The sequence below is a fragment of the Triturus cristatus genome, chromosome 4_1 (genome assembly GCF_964204655.1).
Source record: "Triturus cristatus chromosome 4_1, aTriCri1.1, whole genome shotgun sequence".
NCBI lineage: Eukaryota > Metazoa > Chordata > Amphibia > Caudata > Salamandridae > Triturus > Triturus cristatus.
The window spans coordinates 170,893,904-170,914,199 of record NC_140585.1 but is presented as its reverse complement, the minus strand read 5'-3'; the positions used below and the strand labels follow the sequence as shown (position 1 = coordinate 170,914,199).

The following is a 20,296-nucleotide window of genomic DNA, read 5'->3' as shown; positions in this document are numbered from 1 at the left end:
TGGCAGAGCTCGAGACCATAGAATTGTTTACATCACTATTTTTAGTATTATTAGCTACAGGATATCGTATTGTACCTATAGCTTACAAGTAGAATAGAAAACATCTATTAGTCTTCGTGCTTAGAAAAGTAGGAATTCAGTTTGACGCCAGAGGCAGGTCCTTTGTTGTGCATTTGATATTGAGTGGGGGGCGACCTGCCTCTGAGACCCCCTTAGCTCCTTTGTGTAAATGACGAATTAAAAAGCTCCCATTTATATGCTTTTTGTTTACCTCCCTGCTTCTTTGTGGCCCATTTCCCCCTTTGATGAACTACAAGTACCCATAGGTTGCACAGTGCTGAACAGTTTATATCTAATTAGATTTGTGAGTGGAATGAGATGAAAGGACAGAGAGAAAAGAGAAGAAAGAGAGGGGGAGAAAACAGTGAGTACATAAAATGGAGATCATGATAAAAAGAGAGTGGAGCAAAATAGCAATAGACTCACGTAAACATGGTGCTTTGAAGTGTCACACTTTGGCCGCTGAGGCGTACAGCGCACCAGTAGTAAGGCCAAGGCATGGAACACGATGGTGACCAGGTACACGACCCCGGCCACCCCAGCAGCAAAGGCACAGAAGATGTTCAGGACAAGCCCGCCTTTCACCTGCAGAGGGATTTAAATGATATGATGTTATGAGTTGGTTACAGAAGATGTTGTGAGAATGCACCTCTTAGTGCAACCCTACTAACCCCTACAGCACAAATTCTCCCAGGCAGATTCTCTACCTGCTCTCCCACCCCAGCTGGCACATACGCCACATGCCCTGGAACTCTGCTCCCTCTTTCCCTGTGGCAGCCCCCCACCAACCCCCACTCAAGGCGACCCACCCCATTACCCTCTCTTGGCGCTCTCTACTGTTCATCAACTGTACAATGCTGTGCAGTTTTGAACCTAAATATGCAAGTCCACAGAAAGTAATACATGTAGCACAATATATGACATTTGCATGAGCTCTGATTTAGTGGCCAGGCAGTTACCGCAAGAGATGTGTGCTCCTAGGCGGTGTCTGGTCTTCCAAGTTTCCACTGAACTGATAAGTGGAGGCAGGGGCGCAACTTGACCGGAACTTCAAGGGTGGGGGGGGGGGGGGGGGGGCACCGGCAGGACCCGGCCCACTTAAAGCCCTGCTATTATAGCATTAATCAGGGATCCAAGGTGGAGGAAATAAATAAGGTGCTGATCCTGCAACAAACTTCCAGTCTTAAGATTAAGGTTGCCAGCTCATTATTTTGATGTCCCAGAGGATACAAAAATAAGCAGCCACCTAAAGCTGTATTTTCAGCACTTATCTGTGCATACTTCGAACAGCAAATATAAATAGAAAGCACTTTTAATTGTGTTCTAGAGCTGCCTGAAATGATCCAAGACTGATAAAGGGAACAAAGACAGAAAAGTCACATTACAAATGAATACATACTTTTTTATTTATAACCCTATTTAGTGTCAAGACGAGGCCTGTGCAGGCTCTTCAAACAACACATGACTGGCATTTTTCTTTTGGCAACCCTACTTTATATTCCTTTTCATGAAATGCATTCTCAGACTACAGCAGTGAATGTAAAATACAAATGTAAGGGGCCCAGGTGGTACTGGAACCAAAAAAAAAAAACTAAGCTTCCGTAACCAGTGTGCAAAGGTATGTAAATGTGAAAATGGTCCATAAAGACCTGTGAAAAACTCGGGCGTGCAGGAGATAAGACTCCAGACACTGCCCAGCCGAGCCCACAGCAGCTCGAGCCGCAGCAGCCTGGGCTGAGACACACAATGGGGAGGCTGAAGCCCTTTTAGCCCTATGGGCGTTGCGCGCCTGGGTGGAGGGCCTCAGTTCCACATTTTTGGAGCTCGATAGGTACCATAAAAAGACTGTTCTCCTGCGAGTTCATTCTCGCTGTGCTGGGAGGGATGACATTAAAGCTGAGCTCCCTAAATGTAAAAGGCCTGAACCTCCCAGTCAAGAGGAAAAAAATCCTAGACTACCTAGCAAAGACAAAAGGGGACGGGGACGGACAGTGGACCAAGAAACTGCCAATCCGGCACCAATCCAATACAATCACCAATTGAAATTATTCCACAAATAATATCAATTCTTGTGTGCAAAAACTCCAACAGAGCCCCCTGTCCAAGAGCCCTCCCCTAACAACAAAATACAAAACAAATTTGGAGATGCACCACTTTACAGCAATATAGAAAATAGTCCTTTGAACAATAATTTTCTAATAATCCACCAATTCGTTGGACGCTGGTCAAGTTTTTTCTTTTCCTTTATTAATTCTTGCTTTAAAAGACAGACAGCCACCGCGTTTCGTTCTAACAAAACAGGACTTCTTCAGGGCAAATGTAGAGATATATATGGCAAATTTGGAGTCGTGTTCCAGTAACAATATGATGTTACGACAGGGGTAATATTAAACCCTTGTCTTCCGCTCATCAATTTGAGCCGGTACAAAATCCAAATGAAACCAAACGACAGCAAAACGAAGATAGATATTCTTCCAAATTGTCTCAATATCGCTTGATAATTTCAAGACCATATGCGGGCCCTGTGTGGTATGATAGCCGCAACAATATGATGCCCGAAAAATAATTATTGTTCCCTAGGCCATATCAAAGGTGTGGCCAATATTCTGGTTATCGTATTCGCCAGCGCCACATCATAAGTGGCGTTCTCCTGCCATTAAAAGGGGACGTGTCCTGCTGCAGGAGACCAAGCTATCTCTAGAAGATGCCGAACGAGTTAGAGCGAGATGGATCGGACAGGTGGCCTGTTCTCCTGCAACGGGGAAAAAGCGGGGGGTGATCACTCTGTTAAATAAGAACTCCAAGATAACAATAGAGGACCAACAATGCGACGAAGCAGGGAGGATACTGGTAACGCAACTGAAAAGGGGAGAGGAATCCATACATGTAGTGAACATTTGCGGCCCTAATACAGACAACACCGAATTTTGAGAGGGAGTCTCGAAGAGACTGGAGGCAATTCCCCAAAATGACCTAACGGTTTCCTTTTCAACCTTCATTTGTTGGCTGTTTTACTTGGGCTCTCCCTCGGGACCTGGGCAGAAACTCCCGTAGTCCACCCGCCGCCGCAGTTTTATCAGGACGCGGTCGCTGTGTGGAGGACTACACCTCCCAGGGCATCCAGCGGCAGGAGCCGCCCACGCGATCAGCTGCGGCCGGAGGCGCTTTAAATCCCGCATCCTATCGGCGGAGCTGGTGTTTCCTTTTCAACCTTCATTTGCTGGCTGTTTTACTTGGGCTCCCCCTCGGGACCTGGGCAGAAACTCCCGTAGTCCACCCGCCGCCGCAGTTTTATCAGGACGCGGTCGCTGTGTGGAGGACTACACCACCCAGTGTATCCAGCGGCAGGAGCCGCCCACACGATCAGCTGCGGCCGGAGGCGCTTTAAATCCCGCATCCTACCCGCGTCGCGGGACCGCGCGTGGACTGCACCGGACGAAGCCCGGACTAAGGGCGGACAGTCTGTGACAGTCCGGGACAGGTTGGGACTGTGCTGGGCCAGGAACCATGATCATTGTTCTTGTCGTACTTTCGTGAGTTCCAAATAGGGAGACTTGTTTATCTCTTGTGGTATTTCCACCCATTGAGTCTTTTTTCCTCTCAACCAAACTTGCCACAGACCTGTGAAAAACTCGGGCGTGCAGGAGATAAGACTCCAGACACTGCCCAGCCGAGCCCACAGCAGCTCGAGCCGCAGCAGCCTGGGCTGAGACACACAATGGGGAGGCTGAAGCCCTTTTAGCCCTATGGGCGTTGCGCGCCTGGGTGGAGGGCCTCAGTTCCACATTTTTGGAGCTCGATAGGTACCATAAAAAGACTGTTCTCCTGCGAGTTCATTCTCGCTGTGCTGGGAGGGATGACATTAAAGCTGAGCTCCCTAAATGTAAAAGGCCTCAACCTCCCAGTCAAGAGGAAAAAAATCCTAGACTACCTAGCAAAGACAAAAGGGGACGGGGACGGACAGTGGACCAAGAAACTGCCAATCCGGCACCAATCCAATACAATCACCAATTGAAATTATTCCACAAATAATATCAATTCTTGTGTGCAAAAACTCCAACAGAGCCCCCTGTCCAAGAGCCCTCCCCTAACAACAAAATACAAAACAAATTTGGAGATGCACCACTTTACAGCAATATAGAAAATAGTCCTTTGAACAATAATTTTCTAATAATCCACCAATTCGTTGGACGCTGGTCAAGTTTTTTCTTTTCCTTTATTAATTCTTGCTTTAAAAGACAGACAGCCACCGCGTTTCGTTCTAACAAAACAGGACTTCTTCAGGGCAAATGTAGAGATATATATGGCAAATTTGGAGTCGTGTTCCAGTAACAATATGATGTTACGACAGGGGTAATATTAAACCCTTGTCTTCCGCTCATCCTACCCGCGTCGCGGGACCGCGCGTGGACTGCACCGGACGAAGCCCGGACTAAGGGCGGACAGTCTGTGACAGTCCGGGACAGGTTGGGACTGTGCTGGGCCAGGAACCATGATCATTGTTCTTGTCGTACTTTCGTGAGTTCCAAATAGGGAGACTTGTTTATCTCTTGTGGTATTTCCACCCATTGAGTCTTTTTTCCTCTCAACCAAACTTGCCACATACTGGTTGGTACAAATAGCGTAGAGTAATAGTGTGGCATTAGCTAGTTAATTTCGTGGGGTATGTCTAAACAAAAGGTTCCCTCTGTGTCTAACACCATGGACAATTATTTGGTGCAGGTTGTAAGCAAAATTAATAATGAGAGAAGGGCGTCATTGGGGTTGAGTGGTCCTTCGAGTTCCCCTACGATGAGATCTTTGTCAGAACCCTCGCTAGAATCTTCATTGCAGGTTAATAGTAGTGTTGTTGCTGACGTTGAGGCTCTAGCTAGCAACATCTTTGAACAAAGTGCGTCTTCTATTGTCAACCTGCAAATCAATCTCGAAGTAGACGTAGATCCAGACATTGAAGCAGACATTGAAGTAGAAAAATCCCCGCCTCCCGTCCCCATGCCTGTACCTAGAGCAGTCAGAGCATGTAGAAAAGCCCAGTGCAAAAGTGGTGGGCCACGTTCTGGTAGAAAAAAGATAACCTCTGCACCCAAAAGCTTAGACAAGGTTGCGGTAAATGGGTTACACGGTGACAAAGTGAATGAGGATGAGCAAATCAATAAAATAGCTAGCATGATCGATTTAAAGATTAAGTGTATCATTAAACCGTTGGTGGCCAAAATCGATCAGCTCATGGCAGAGGTAACAAGACTGAGTGTTCTTCTAAATAAGACATTGGAGGAGGTGGGTAGTATATCAACCCTGGTGCCAAGTAGAGCCGCACTAAATGTGGAGCACATTGAATCCTCCCCTTATTCAACCCATAGTAGGTAAGGACGGTCAGAATGTAGCTAAAGAAGATCCCCCATCAAGACCTACTGTATCGCATCCAGAGAGAGACCCATTCCAATGTATCGTCGAGGCTTCCCCCCTCGTATTAGTCCTTGCTAACGCACCTACCCTGTCGCCTTGCAAAGTGGAATCTACATCCTCCTTGATTAGTAAATCGTTGCATTGGATGTTAAATAATATGAAGATGTCTCCTTGGGGTAAACAACAACTAGCAGGGGACATTATCATGGCAAGAAGAGTAGCATGGTTAGGGAACAACCCGAAAAAATTTGCGGGAGACTGTATAGTTCTTAATTTCTCAAGTCCAGGTGTACTCCCTAACGTCTTGGCAAATATATTTCCCCCTCAACGAAGGGGTACCGCTATAATCCCACTAACGCTAGAATATTTCTATCGTAAGGGAGGATGTGAAGTGAATCCGATGAGATTAAGACCAAAGCGGATTCCTGTCTCTAACAAATGGTGTAGGAGTGACTTAAATAGCGATTGGGGTCTCAGCTTGGAAAATAGGTTTGGGGTCCTGTCTGATCTGAATGAATGTGATTGACTTGAAAGGGATGGTAGACTGGAGAAAAAGAACAAAGCCAAGTCTGATAGATTGTGTGCTCCTATAGTGCATAGATTAATCTCATCGAATGTTGATCTTATCCCCCGATCAGAAATGATGGGAGTATCCAACCACCAAGAGAGACAGCTTGAGAAAATTGACCCAGTCCAACCGATTTGCTCTAACCCTTTAGATAAATGTGATAGTCTAGGATCTGGGGTATTAACTATAGAGCCACTCGGCAGTTAATTTACTAATGTTGAGTATGAGTCTGAGACGGAGGGTGAGATCCAAAGTTTGTTAACAATACAAGACCCTTCTTGTCTCTCAGCAGTTGAGGCAGGGTTGACTTTTCTTTCTTGGAACCTTGCTGGAATTGGTAATAAGTTAATGTCACCTGAATGGTGTAGCTTTGTTGACCATTTCGACATCATCCTTTTCCAGGAATCCTGGTCATTTGTTCCTGTAAATCGTTTGGGGTACCTTAATTTCCAGGCACCCGCTATCAAAAAAACCAAAGGTCGGCCATCAGGGGGCTTGATAATTTGGATCCGCCAATCACTATGCTGCAAAATTAAGCAACATAGCTTTTTATCAAATGACATCTTGTCAGTGAACATCACATGGGCCCCTGGCCATGGAGTGGCAATTTTTAATATTTATGCTAGAGGGATGGTTGGGGGACATACATCCGATGTAATCACTGCTCTCGACCTCCAGCTTGAAGCACTTCCAACCCAGCTGTCTATTATTGTGGGAGGTGATGTTAATACTACATTTGAGCCACTTGGACATGAGGACCAATTTCTTGCTGCTGAGGAGGACAGTAAATGGGGCGTCCCTCAGTTGTAACTTCCCGTAGTTAAAAGATGGTCAGCAGTAGCTATTCAACTTAAAGCTTTATGTTTAGAGAGAGGGCTCAGAGCAGCCAATGGGCGTACCCCGTCTGATCGCCAGGGAGTAAAAACATTCGATAATGGTAGGTCCTCCAGTCGCATAGATTACTTCCTGGTGGATATTAGAGAATGGCATAGGTTGGTTGATATGACCATAAAATCTAGGGTGGAAAGTGACCACAACCCTCTCTGCATGGAATTCCAAGCATTTAAGGGGTTTAGAGAACCTAAATTAGGGGGGGGGAAATCACCTTGGATATTGTAGCCTCAAATAATATGCGCCACGTTATATGGGGCAGATTTATTGAGAACTCAGAGAAGTTGGAGGATCTTAAAAAAGTGGTGATAGATGAAGTGGCTAACATAAACATTCAATCTGCCAATCAAAACTTCTCCCAAGCCATGCTTGAGGCTCATACCCACTTCTTTATTAAACTTCAAGGGTTCTTTATGAATACCACAAAAGTAGATATGGCCAATAAAATAAAAATATCTGAGGCGGGATGGTACAATAAAGCTTGCAAAGTAGCCCGCCAGAACCTCAGTGCTGAACTTAGATCTAGAAATATTCCAGGCGTGAGAAAGGCTAGAGAGATATACAGGCACACACAGAAAGTGGCCAAGAAACAGTGGGACGAGGAACAGTGGTGTGATCTGAAATCTGCTTGTGTAGCTAAAGATCAAAAGCAATTTTGGGCCATAGTCAAGTGGGATAGAGGAGGGTCAGCTCAACCGCCCCAAAATAATGTTGCCAAACACCAGTGGGTTGATTTTTTTAGACCGCAATACGCCTGTAATCCATCTGAAGGAGAGTGTTCACTTCCCCCCACTATCTTCTATCAAAGTCAGCTATTCACGACCAAAGATGTCAACCTAGCACTAGACTGCGTGACTGGGGGTAGAGCCCCAGGAATGGATGGCATTCCAGCCGATGTGTTTTTAAGTGATAGATTATCTTGGTGTCAATATTTTGAATGGTTAGCTAATTCTGTGGCTAAGGGTGCGCCTATCCCCACCTCATGGAAAGGTGCGGAAATAATTCCGGTTTTTAAAAAGGGTGACAAATCACTACCTAGTAATTATAGACCTATCAGTCTTATAGACTCAGCCCAAATACTTATAGGTTGACTTGTGCAAAATAAACTGCAATCTTGGGTAGAAGAAAACGACATTTTGTCCCCATATCAAGCTGGTTTCCGACCCTGTACTAGCTCTGTTGATCAGGTTTTTTATTTTTTAGCACTTTATTGGAGGAACGTGACCGTGACCAATGGGACACTTTATGCGGTCTTTGTAGACCTAAAATCAGCCTTTGATTTAGTCCCCCGTTCCAAACTTTGGAGGGTTCTTGCTGAAGCAGGGATGGCGCCGGAACTGTTAACGCTTCTTGTCCGCTTGCATGAGAACAACTATGCAAGAATTAGGTGGGGGGCACAGGGTGAGGTGACCGACTCATTTCCTGTCGAGCGTGGTGTCCGACAGGGGTGTGTTTTGGCACCCACGTTGTTTTCTTTATACATCAACGGCATTGTAGATCATCTTAGCTGTTCCCCCACGGATGCCCCGGTATTAGCAGGGGCTCGCGTGCCAGTCCTCATGTTTGCGGACGACACGCTGATAGTTTCCCGGACTCCGAGTGGGCTCCAGAAGGCAATAAACGCGTTTGGAGATTTCTGTCAAACGCGTAGACTTGAGATAAACACCTCCAAAACCAAGTTCATGTCCCTGAATCAGCGGAAAACGGGGAACAACCTTTACAACGCAACTGTTACAACGCACTACACTTACAACGCATTTTTTACAACGCATAATCCATTACAACGCACTACACTTACAACGCATGACACTACAACGCATTTTTAAAAACTACCTTTACAACGCATTCCATTACAACGCCTACCATTACAACACATAATATTACACTACACTATCCAACACTTACCGTACTGTTGCACCCCCTGGAGTTAGAATAGTAATTTTTACCCCTATACTATCCAACACTTACCCTACTGTTGCACCCCCTGGAGTTAGAATAGTAATTTTTACCCCTCTTCTATCCAACACTTACCCTACTGTTGCACCCCCTGGAGTTAGAATAGTAATTTTTACCCCTATACTATCCAACACTTACCCTACTGTTGCACCCCCTGGAGTTAGAATAGCAATTTTTACCCCTATACTATCCAACACTTACCCTACTGTTGCACCCCCTGGAGTTAGAATAGTAATTTTTACCCCTATACTATCCAACACTTACCCTACTGTTGCACCCCCTGGAGTTAGAATAGTAATTTTTACCCCTATACTATCCAACACTTACCCTACTGTTGCACCCCCTGGAGTTAGAATAGTAATTTTTACCCCTATACTATCCAACACTTACCCTACTGTTGCACCCCCTGGAGTTAGAATAGTAATTTTTACCCCTATACTATCCAACACTTACCCTACTGTTGCACCCCCTGGAGTTAGAATAGTAATTTTTACCCCTATACTATCCAACATTTACCCTACTGTTGCACCCCCTGGAGTTAGAAAAGTAATTTTTACCCCTATACTATCTAATACTTACCTGAAATGCAATGTAATATTATGCGTTGTAATGGTATGCGTTGTAAAGGTAGTTTTTAAAAATGCGTTGTAGTGTCATGCGTTGTAAGTGTAGTGCGTTGTAATGGATTATGCGTTGTAAAAAATGCGTTGTTAATGCATGCGTTGTAAAAGTGTGGTTGTAACGTCATACATCCGCGGAAAACATTCAAAGGTGTAATCACTTTTAATGGTACCCCATTAGAACAGGTTGAGGCATTCACGTATTTAGGAATATCTCTCCAGAGTAATATGAGCTGGAAAAGTCACATTGATATGGCTGTTTTAAAATTTCACCAGCTGGCAGGTGTAATTGCTTTTAAGCATAAATCTTCTTTAACTAAGCCCATTATTCCTGCCCTAGAAATCTACAACATGAAGGTCATAAGTGCCTCTTCGTACGGTTCGGAACTGTGGGGTTTTAGTAACTTGAAACAATTAACATTGGCAGAGAACAAGTTTATACGCTGTCTAGTTGGGGTTCCCCAAAGTACCCCCACCGTTCCGCTTGCATACGATCTTGGCAGGAAAAAAATAGAGGATTTAGCACGGTTACGTCCCCTACTTTACTGGAGACGGATTATGACAACTCCCGAACTAGCCCACTATGCTACTGCCCTGAAGGATATCACCAGGGCAGATCGTTTCCATTCCATTTTATGGCTTAAGGAAATTAGGGGTTTGTTAACAAAGTTGGAACTAGACCACCTATGGGTCGACCCAAATGGTTCCAGCTTCCCATCAAAGTCAACTTTTAAAAAAATTTACTGGGATATGATTTTGATGTCTGCCCATAGTTTTGGTTCAAATGCTAAGCTAACGGATCGCTTTCTTGTTTTTTTTTTTTTTTTTAAGTTTCAAAAACCTTTATTGCAACTTTCAGCAACCATACAACCATTCGCCTACAACCTTTCCGGCCGGCTCAAAGAGACCATGTAGTAAAAGTTCAAACAGCATGTACACAGCCATTTAGCCGACAACCCGGGGGTCCGGCGGCACTGGTATAAATAACCCTCTGAACATAAATGGGTCGGAAGATAGTTCAGCTTTGAGGGACAGCGGGAGGGAGCAATTTGGAATCCCACCCGGGTCAAATACCATCCACACCTCCTTCGCAGGGGGGCAGAGCACGACCACGGAGCCCGTCTGGGGTCATCCCAGCACCAATCACTCTGCGCAAGCCGGCACTATTCCCAGCCGCAGATGACCCCATTCACCCCGTCTCCCACACAGCCACACTACAACAAACCCCCCCAGGTCAGATACACCAACCATACACGCAACACACCCCGGTAACCTAACCGTCCTCCTCAGCGGAGCTAGTCTGGGCTGCTAGATACGCTTTAAACGGATCCCAGATGTCTTTGGCTCTGCTCTTCAAAGGTTGCGTTTCGGCATATATCACATTCTGGTCCTGGCAGTACAGAACATCCTCCAACCACTCCTTGAACTTAGGTGCACGACCCCTGCCCCACCGACACGCAACTCGCCGTTTCGCGAGTAGCAACACAATATTGACAAATTTACGGTATGCTTTAGGCACCGACGCTGTATAACCCAGCAACATCACTAGCGGGTCAAGCTTAACCACTTCTCCCACCATGGCCGTAATAGCAACATGGACCTGTACCCAATAATCAGCTACCCCCGTGCACAGCCAAGCTAGATGTAGGAAATCAGCTCCCTCCGAACGGCACCTCTCACATCGATCAGAGTCCGACAAACGAAATCGATACTTCCTCACAGGAGTGTAATACCAGCGCTGTAGAAACTTATAATGGATAATACGCAATCTGCAGCTGGAGGAGATTTGGGAGGTGAGCTCACAGCAATACACCCACTGCGCCTCCGTAATGTCCCTACCCAACTCGACCGTCCAGCCATGAAGCGCTTTGCCACCGACGTCTCCACCACACCCGCGAATACTGCCATATAACTGTGAGACCAGGTGCCGACCGTCCGCAGAGGCAAGCAAGATCTGCAACGGATGCACCACCTCGGGCTCCTCCGGATAGTGCGGTATCACTAGTCGCATCCCCTGCCGCAGCCGGAGATAATAAAAGACTTCCAGTGGATTCGGCTGATATCCCGCAAATAATTGTTCCTTTGTCTTGAACTGACCATTCTCAAAGAGATCCCCCCAACAGCTGACCTTTATCTTAGCACATAACATCCGGAACCCGCTTTCCTGCAAAAGAGAGAGGCCCGGATGATAAACCAACGGGAGCCGCGGGGCATAAAGTAGACCGGCCGATAGCCTGCGCATTAAGCGCTGCCAAGCATCAATCGTGCTGGTCACGGTGGTGAGCGGTGTGTCGAGCGCAGTGACTGGACCATGGATGAGGCCCTGTAGCGGCAACGGGCGCGCCAGCCAGTCCTCAACCGCTAGTTGCGGCATGTAGGGTGTAGGGACAAACCAATGATATGCAAAGTGCGCCTGCGCGCTCATATAGTACACATGAAAGTCGGGAACGTCGAATCCCCCTTTGCTGTATGGCAAGGTAATAGTCGACCAGGCCAGCCTGGGCTGCTTACCAGCCCAGAACAATCGCAGCAACTCAGAGCGCAGTGTTCGGAAGAAGAAGGCACCTGGGTAATATGGAATATTTTGGAAGAAATAGAGAAAGCGAGGCAACACTACCATTTTTATCAATGAGGCCCTGCCGGCCATCGTCAACGGCAGCGAGATCCAGCGCGACACATCATCCGCCAGCTTATCTATGGCCGTACCATAATTCAGACGTAAAGTCTCTTCCCGGTTCGTCGAAACACGAACCCCCAGGTATCGGAGATCAGAGTCACACCACTCCAACGGGTAATCTAATGCATAGCGCCCGACCGCCGCCGTCAGGGGGAAAAATTGCGATTTCCTCCAGTTGATGTGGATCCCAGACAATTCCCCAAACGCCACAAATTCGCGGAGCAGCGAGTTCAGGTTGTTCTGCGGATCCACCACATAGAGCGTTATGTCATCCGCATATAAGGACACATCTATCTGCCGTTGACAACATCGGAAGGCACTCTGCTTGTGGAGTTGTCGGATACGACATGCCAGAGGCTCAATCGCTATGGCGAACAACAGCGGGGATAGCGGGCACCCCTGTCTGGTACCCCTAGTCAGCTGTATCGGCATCGACAGTTCCCCATTGACCAATACTCTAGCCGCCGGGCCGGTATATAGTAATTTTATCCAAGCGACAAAGATTTTGGGGAATCCCATTCGGTACAGTATAGTGAACAGGTAATTCCACTCAACAGAGTTGAACGCCTTAGTGGCGTCAAGGAATATTGCCGCGACAGGCAGCTCCGGCGCGATCGTCTGAATCAATGAGAAGAGCGTACGCAGATTACTAGCGGTGGATCTACCCGGGACAAACCCTGCCTGGTCTGGGAGGGCAATTTTAGTCATCAAGAGGGAGAGCCGCGTGGCCAGCACCTTCGCCAGAATCTTGGCATCACAATTGATCAGGGAGAGCGGCCGGTAGGAATCACAGTCCTCCGCAGCCTTGTTCGGTTTCAGCAGGGAGGTAATCACCACCTCCCTCATCGAGCCCGGCAAAATGCCCGCTTCTAGAGAGTCCTCATACACCTCCCGTAATACCGGAGCCATTATGTCAATGTAACTTTTATAAAATTCCGCTGGCAGGCCATCCAGACCAGGTGCCTTACCATTACTTAATGACATAATCGCTTCCCGTATCTCATCCAGCTCAAACGGTGCCCCCAGAAATTCCCTGTGTTCATCGCTCAGCCAGCATAACGCCACGTCGTCTAAAAAGTTCCCAAACTGGACATCACCCACGTTGCGGGCAGTGTACAGTCCCTCGTAATGCTCAGTAAACCGGCGTAAGATCCCCTGGGTATCATGATGCAGAGCTCCGTCCTGCGTGCGTATCTCTAAGATGTGTGAGGCGCCCCGTAACTGCCTGGTGATGCCCGCTAATGCCCGCCCAGGTCTCTCCCCTTCACAATAACGTCGGGCATGCCAATGTTTCCCCCTGAAGCGGGCCTCTCTCTCCGCCTCTTGCTCATATTGCGATAACTTCTCCCTAAATTCCTTGTGGAGTGGACCGATAGGCTCACGGGCCATGGAAGTCTCCAGCTCCTTAAGTTCAGCTTCTAGCCTGGTGAGTGTGCCCCGTAGGACCCGTAAAACTCCAAACCTCTTAGATATGCAAAAGCCACGGACCGTAACCTTAAACGCCTCCCAGATGGTCTCAACACTTGCCACAGTTCCTTTGTTGTGTGGAAAAAAGTCCGCGATCTCCTCCCCCAATTCTGCCTGGAACAATGGATCCAACAGTGCCGTGGGTTGCAAGCGCCACCGCGACTTTGCACCGCCGTATCCCGGGATGGCTACCTGCACCAACACTGGACAATGGTCCGAGTAGGACCGCGGCAAGTGGGTCACCCTGCCCAGGTCAACCGCCAGTCCCCGGGATAGTAGGCAGTAGTCAAGTCTAGCCCAGGTGTTGGCATACACCGTGAAATGCGTCCCCTCACGAACCCCAGCATGCATAAAACTCCAACTGTCTATTAGCTCTCCCTCCCTCATTATACCCTCCACCGCTTCTCCCGCTTTTCTGTTATAATGGGGGCTACCATCCGATCTATCGAGCCCCGGCGTCAGCGTGACATTGAAATCTCCACCCCATATGAGATGCATGGACCCCACATTGAGTATCTCGCCCCACAATTTGGTGTAAAACTCAGGAGTGTCCACATTAGGCCCATAGCAGTTGACAATAGTAACAGTATCAGTGCCCAATCTACCCCACACCAATACAAATCTACCCTCATCATCCTTGCGTTCACCCATCCGTACAAACGGCACAGTTTTTTTTAATCAGAATCGCCGTACCCCTGGCATATCCAGAGTATGAGGAGAAACAGCGCACACCTGCCCATCTACTCGCAAAGGTATAGTTGGCCCGGGGGCTGAGGTGTGTTTCCTGCAGCAGGGCGATTTGCACCTGATGTTGATCCAAATAGGCCACCACCCTCCGACATTTCCTCGCATCATTCAGTCCACGGACATTCCAGGACAAAACGGCTAGTCGAGAGATACGATCCCGGTCAGCCATCCTCAGTTAGCCACCCATGACTCAACACGCGGCATTCTCCCAGCCTTAACGATGTCCCAAAGGAGTGGCCACCCCAGCTAAATCCCGGGCAACATACTTCCACTACTGCCCCAAGAACCCCCGCAGCCGCAGCTCCGTACCCTGCAATCTCCCGCCTACTCCCCGGCCGACCCACTCCGTACTTTTTGGTTGCATTCCTCTCATTCTGTGAACCCCACTCACACACACCTCCACAACTACCCTTGTACCCACCCCCCTCCCACTGAAGCAAACCCCAACCTGCCAGCAGCGTTCCCTCCCCGTCCCTCCCGTACAAATCCCAACAACTAGGGCGAAACCAGCCCTCAACCCCAAAAACGTATGCTAGGGTAATTCCCATCGGGTAACATTTCTAGGTGGCACCACTATAACCCCCTCCATGCAAGCCCGTCCGAACCACAACTCGTGCAGCCCAGCCCGGCAACCAGGAGGGGGGTGTCCGGCGCCATAATCAGCGGAAACCTGAGGAACACCGTCCACATCCAATGATGTCCATAAAGCAAGTGCAACAATACAGTTCTGCTGCGCAGGCCAAGAGGAGTTCCACACCAGGGGGGATCCCGGCAACCATCGACCCGCAGGATACCCCCCCATCCCCCACTTCTACCACTCCCACCCGGAGTTCAGGGCAATATCCATCCTAAATAAAGTCCAAGCATAGCCCAAAGGCCCCTCTCACCCAGGAGTGTATATACATAAACAGTGCTGCTCACTCACGGGTCCACATCATCGAGCTGTTCTTGACCAGGGGCCAGATCATCGTCCGCTCCCGTCTCCAGCCGCCTATTCCGTTTGTGCTGCTTGAGAAAGTCCTCCACCTGTTGTGGAGTGGTGAAGAATTTCTGCCTGCCCTGGTATGTGACCCGCAATCGAGCAGGGTAGAGCAGGGCGTAGTCTATTTGCAGGTTGCGCAGTTTAGTCTTAACTGCGAGGAATTTCCGACGCTCCTCCTGGACAAGCGGGGTGAAGTCCGGATACAACGTGAAGGAGTTGCCCTCATACGACAGCGATCTCGTACCTCGTGCCGCCCGCAGGGCCGCATCGCGATCCCGGTAATTCAACAGCCGGGCTATGATCGGCCGAGGCGTCGCCCCTGGCTTCGGTCTGGGACCCAGTGCCCGATGCGCCCGCTCCACGATAAATTGTGAAGAAAAAACCTCCGAGCCGATCGCCGCCACCAACATCTTCTCGACATACTCCTCCATTTTGCCCACATTGGTAGATTCCGGAATACCCACGATGCGGATGTTATTCCGCCTACTCCTCGCTTCCAAATCCTCATTCTTAGCGGCGATGACCCGTAGGAGATTATCCATTCGAGATAGCTGCGATGAGTGTTGGGTCACCGCATCCTCCGAGTTCGATATGCGCTGCTCCGCTTCTTTCAATCGACCCTCGTGCGCATCTAGCTTGTGTACTACCGCATCCAGACGTGACGAAAGGCGATCCACCTTGTCCGCGATGGTCGCGAACCCTTGGCGCACCTCACACAGCACTGCCTGTATACTCGTGGCCACATCCGCAGCTCCCCCCCGATGCTTCGGCCGCCCCATCCGGAGGGCTCGACTTCTCCCCAGGCGTTAACGCTTTCTTAGGAGACGCAAACGAAAGCTTGGGTTGTCTAGTGTCCGTCTTGCCCATCTCTGTGCCAGGGCAGATCTCTCCAACACCACCGGTGTGGGCCCCACGCCGTCTCCCCACGATCCCGTACTGCTATTTCCTGCGCCGCTCCAAATGTCCAGGGGGATCCCCGTGCTCGTCACTCAATGCTGGCAGGCCCTACCGCATCCAGGCCTCGAGTGATACGTCCTCACCGCTGTGCCAGTGTCACTTCTGCCACTCAGGACGGACGCGGCAAAACCACACCACTCTGCGAGCAAAGGGGCTCAAGCAGCGATCCTCCGGCTCGGGGGGGTAGCACACCAAGTCCAAAGAGATTGTTCCAGGCGCCGTCCGCGCCCGACGCCAGCCGTAGCCCACCGGGCCTACCGCGAAGCTGGCACTGCCTCCGTTGCACCCGGCCCCCCAGGGAGGAGGGAGGGAAGAGATCGATGCCTCCGCCGCTGCCGTGCGCACCAATGGCCGTCCCCCAGGGGCCCCGCACCACCACAAGCCGGCACAAGATCCGCACCTGGCACACAGGCCTCGCAATCACTTCGGGGGACGGGGGTGGGGGGGTAGAGGAGCAGCCCCCACGTACTCTCACCCGTCGCTGTGGCCGTCCGATCCGTTTCTCTCAGCCTGCCAGGTCACCATGAGCCCCAAGGGGCCTCCCGGATCGTCTCTGCCGTTTGCAGCCTTGCACCGCGTCACCAGCCTCGGCCTCGCCTTCCGGCTTGATCCGGAACGTCAGCACGGCAACCTCCAGCTCCGCTCCCGCCGCAGCTTGCAGGCGGTCCCGCGTCGGTCTCCCAGCAGCCAGGGCCCTCTACGCCGGACCAGTTACTCTCGACCACCAACTGGACCTGCGATTCCAAGGACGGCTCCCAGGTGTGCGCCCAAAAGGATAAATTAGCGGATTAATAGCGCCGGACTGCGGGAGCCCTACAAGAAGGCGTCCATTCGCTAGCGCGCCACCTAGCGTCCCCCCAACGGATCGCTTTCTTGACATTAAACCCCTACCATCATGTGAGGCTTATTGGGATATCATAGAAAGGCTCCCTGATAGAAAACTGTATTTCCAGTTCAGAATTGGGACTCTTCCTGTAAAAGCGTTCACCCATAAATGGTCATCTACTCGGGACATCAAGTGTCACTGTTGTAAAGATCTGACTGAGGATATAGGCCATCTGTTGTTCGTATGTTCCCTGTACACTAGCCCTCGTCGCAAGTGGCTAAAACCAGTGTGTATAAATCTGGGGACACGCAGGTACACAGAGGCTTTAAGAATACTTGAATCAGACTGCACACCCTGTATGGCAATTGCTGTTGCAAAATTTTTAGGGTGGGCCTGGATTACACGCACCCGCACTTTAAAGCCTCCAGAAGCTAGCCAATGAACTTTATGATATCGAATAATGTATGATTAACTTTTATAATTATGTTTTTTTTCTGAATTGTTTTAATCTATTGTTGTTTACATTTTTTAATCTTTGTAACCGACAGCACCATGGTTTAATGAGTTTTTAAAAAAATAATGAATTTCATTTTGTAGTATTTATAGTGTTGTGTTAGGATGTATACTTGCTTTTATGACAAGCTGTCGAATAAAGCTTTGAAATTTGAATTTGACCTAACAGTGATGGCAGGCGACTTTAATATAGCGCTAGACTACACACTCGACAGACAATCACAGTGCCACTCACGTCCCCCAAACGCACACAGCATACTAAAGAACATATGCACCAGATTCAACCTCAAAGATCCTTGGCGACTACAACACCCTGACACTAGAGACTACACCTTCTACTCCAACCCGCACAACTCATACAGCAGGATAGTCTACATACTAATCACAGGCACACACACTCAATTAATAGAACACACTGACATTGCGACGAGAACTATCTCAGACCACTTGTGCATCAGCCTACTGATGTGCGGACGACATAACGAGGACCTCCCACGTAGATGGAGGTTCAATAGCGACGTCTTGGCAGATCAGGATAACAAAAACAAAATAGAAGAAGCCATTAAAGAATATGTTAGAGTTAACGATACACTGGACACTGACCCCAAGACCATATGGGACGCACTCAAGGCAACAATCAGGGGCACAATAATAGAAATCAAGGCCAAAATGAACAAAAATGCTAAGTCGTATTTGGCCCAACTAGAAAAGGACATCAAAAGGTTAGAGTCAATCCACATCACAGACACAAAGAACAGTAGCACCCTAACAGAGCTTACAAAGAGAAAATACGAATACAACAAAATCCGGGCCGGACAGTGGATAAACAAATATAAGGCAATTAACCTCTGCGAGGCTCACAAAGCAGGGATGATCCTGGACTCTTACCTGAAACACAAACAAAGACAGCACACCATCTCATCAATCACCGACTCACAAAACAACACACACACAAGACACAAGGAGATCCTACGAACATTCAGTGAGTTCTATCAAGAACTCTACAGAAAGGACCAATCTCTGGACCAGGTTGGTTGTACAGGATACCTAGACAGACTAAACCTCCCAAAGATAACGAATGAAGAAGCACAGACACTGAGACGGGGAATAAGCTCAGCAAAAATTGAGATGGCGGTTAAGTCTCTTAAAGACAACAAGGCACCGGGGCCGGACGGGTACACGGCCACTTTCTATAAAACCTTCCTAACACACCTGCACCCAACTATGAAAAAAGTGTTCAACCACTGTGAGGGTATGGGAGCGGTCTCACAAACCATGGCGGAGGCAAACATAATAGTTATCCCGAAGGAAGGCAAAGACACACAGCTGCCCCAAAACTACAGGCCCATCTCACTAATCAATGTAGACTGCAAGGTTTACGCCAAAATCCTGGCCTCAAGGCTAAACAAGGTACTACCACAATTGATAAGCAACTCACAGGTAGGATTTCTAAAGACCCGCATGTCACACGATAACACCAGACTCCTGTGCCACATACTGGAACGGGCCACCAAGATTGACGAACCAGCGGTGACTATCACACTAGACGCGGAGAAAGCGTTTCACAGGGTATCCTGGTACTTCTTAGAGCAGTGCATGCGGGCAAACATCTTGGGAGAATCGTATACACGGAAAGTAATGGGTTTATACGAAAACCCCAGAGCTCGATTAGTAGTCAATGGGGCGGTCTCAGAACCCTTCACCCTACAACGAGGGACAAGACAGGGCTGCCCCTTGTCCACCTCGCTGTTTCTGCTGGCCTTGGAACCTCTGATCAGGGATATCGGGGCCAATGAGGAGATGAGAGGGATCACCATCAATGAGGTCACAGTCAAACTAGCCGCGTACGCGGACGACATTCTCATAGTCACAGAGAGTCCCAACTCCTCCATCACGGCACTCATGGAGACCATAGGAAAGTATTCAATCCACTCTGGCTACAAGCTAAACAAGGATAAGTCGGAATGCAAGCCACTTAACATCCACACCACTAGAGATATACTGGGGAACTCGGGCCTAGCCTGGCAAACCGGGTTCATCAAATACCTAGGGATACATTTCGGCAAAGACCTCAAAAGCACACTTGACCAAAATGATAAGCTAATGTTAGAAAAGACAAAGATGCTGTTGGAGGCCTGGTCGCCCAAAATTATAACATGGTGGGGGAGGATAGAGACAGTAAAGATGATGATCACTCCAATGGTCAACTACCTGTCGGGTATGTTCCTCTTATACTCATGGACGAGTTCCACCGCAAAATTGACAAGATGATAAATAAATTCCTATGGCGGGATAAAAAAGCAAGGATAAGTCTTAAAAAATTAAGGCTAGACAAAAAACTGGGAGGACTAAATGTGGCAGACTTCAAAACATTTCAAACTGCCTTTTTAGCTAAACAGGGGGCCTATTGGGTCCTGCCTAGCCAGGACTATACACCAGTTTGGCTTACAATTGAGAGAGCCATATTAAACAACCTTGAGCCGTTAGCTCTCCTCACAGCCAACAAACAGACACAGGCCGTAAACCCAATACTCAAAAACACAAAAAATGCCCTGCTTAAAATAGACCAAAAAATGGAACACAGCGTAAAAAACTCAATGTGGGAATCACTGCGGGCAAACACAAA

The 20,296-nt window shown here is 48.6% G+C and overlaps 1 protein-coding gene across 4 annotated transcripts in view; it reads right to left on the bottom strand.

Moving 5' to 3' along the window:
• LOC146853824 (membrane-spanning 4-domains subfamily A member 4A-like) overlaps positions 1 to 20,296 on the bottom strand; it is a 302,455-nt gene that overhangs the window by 60,157 nt on the left and 222,002 nt on the right. For all 4 annotated transcript variants that reach the window (XM_085651812.1, XM_085651813.1, XM_085651811.1 and 1 more), the window contains exon 5: positions 487 to 645. In XM_085651812.1, coding sequence (XP_085507938.1) covers positions 487 to 645 — 159 coding nt within the window. The remainder of the gene's footprint in view (positions 1 to 486; positions 646 to 20,296) is intronic.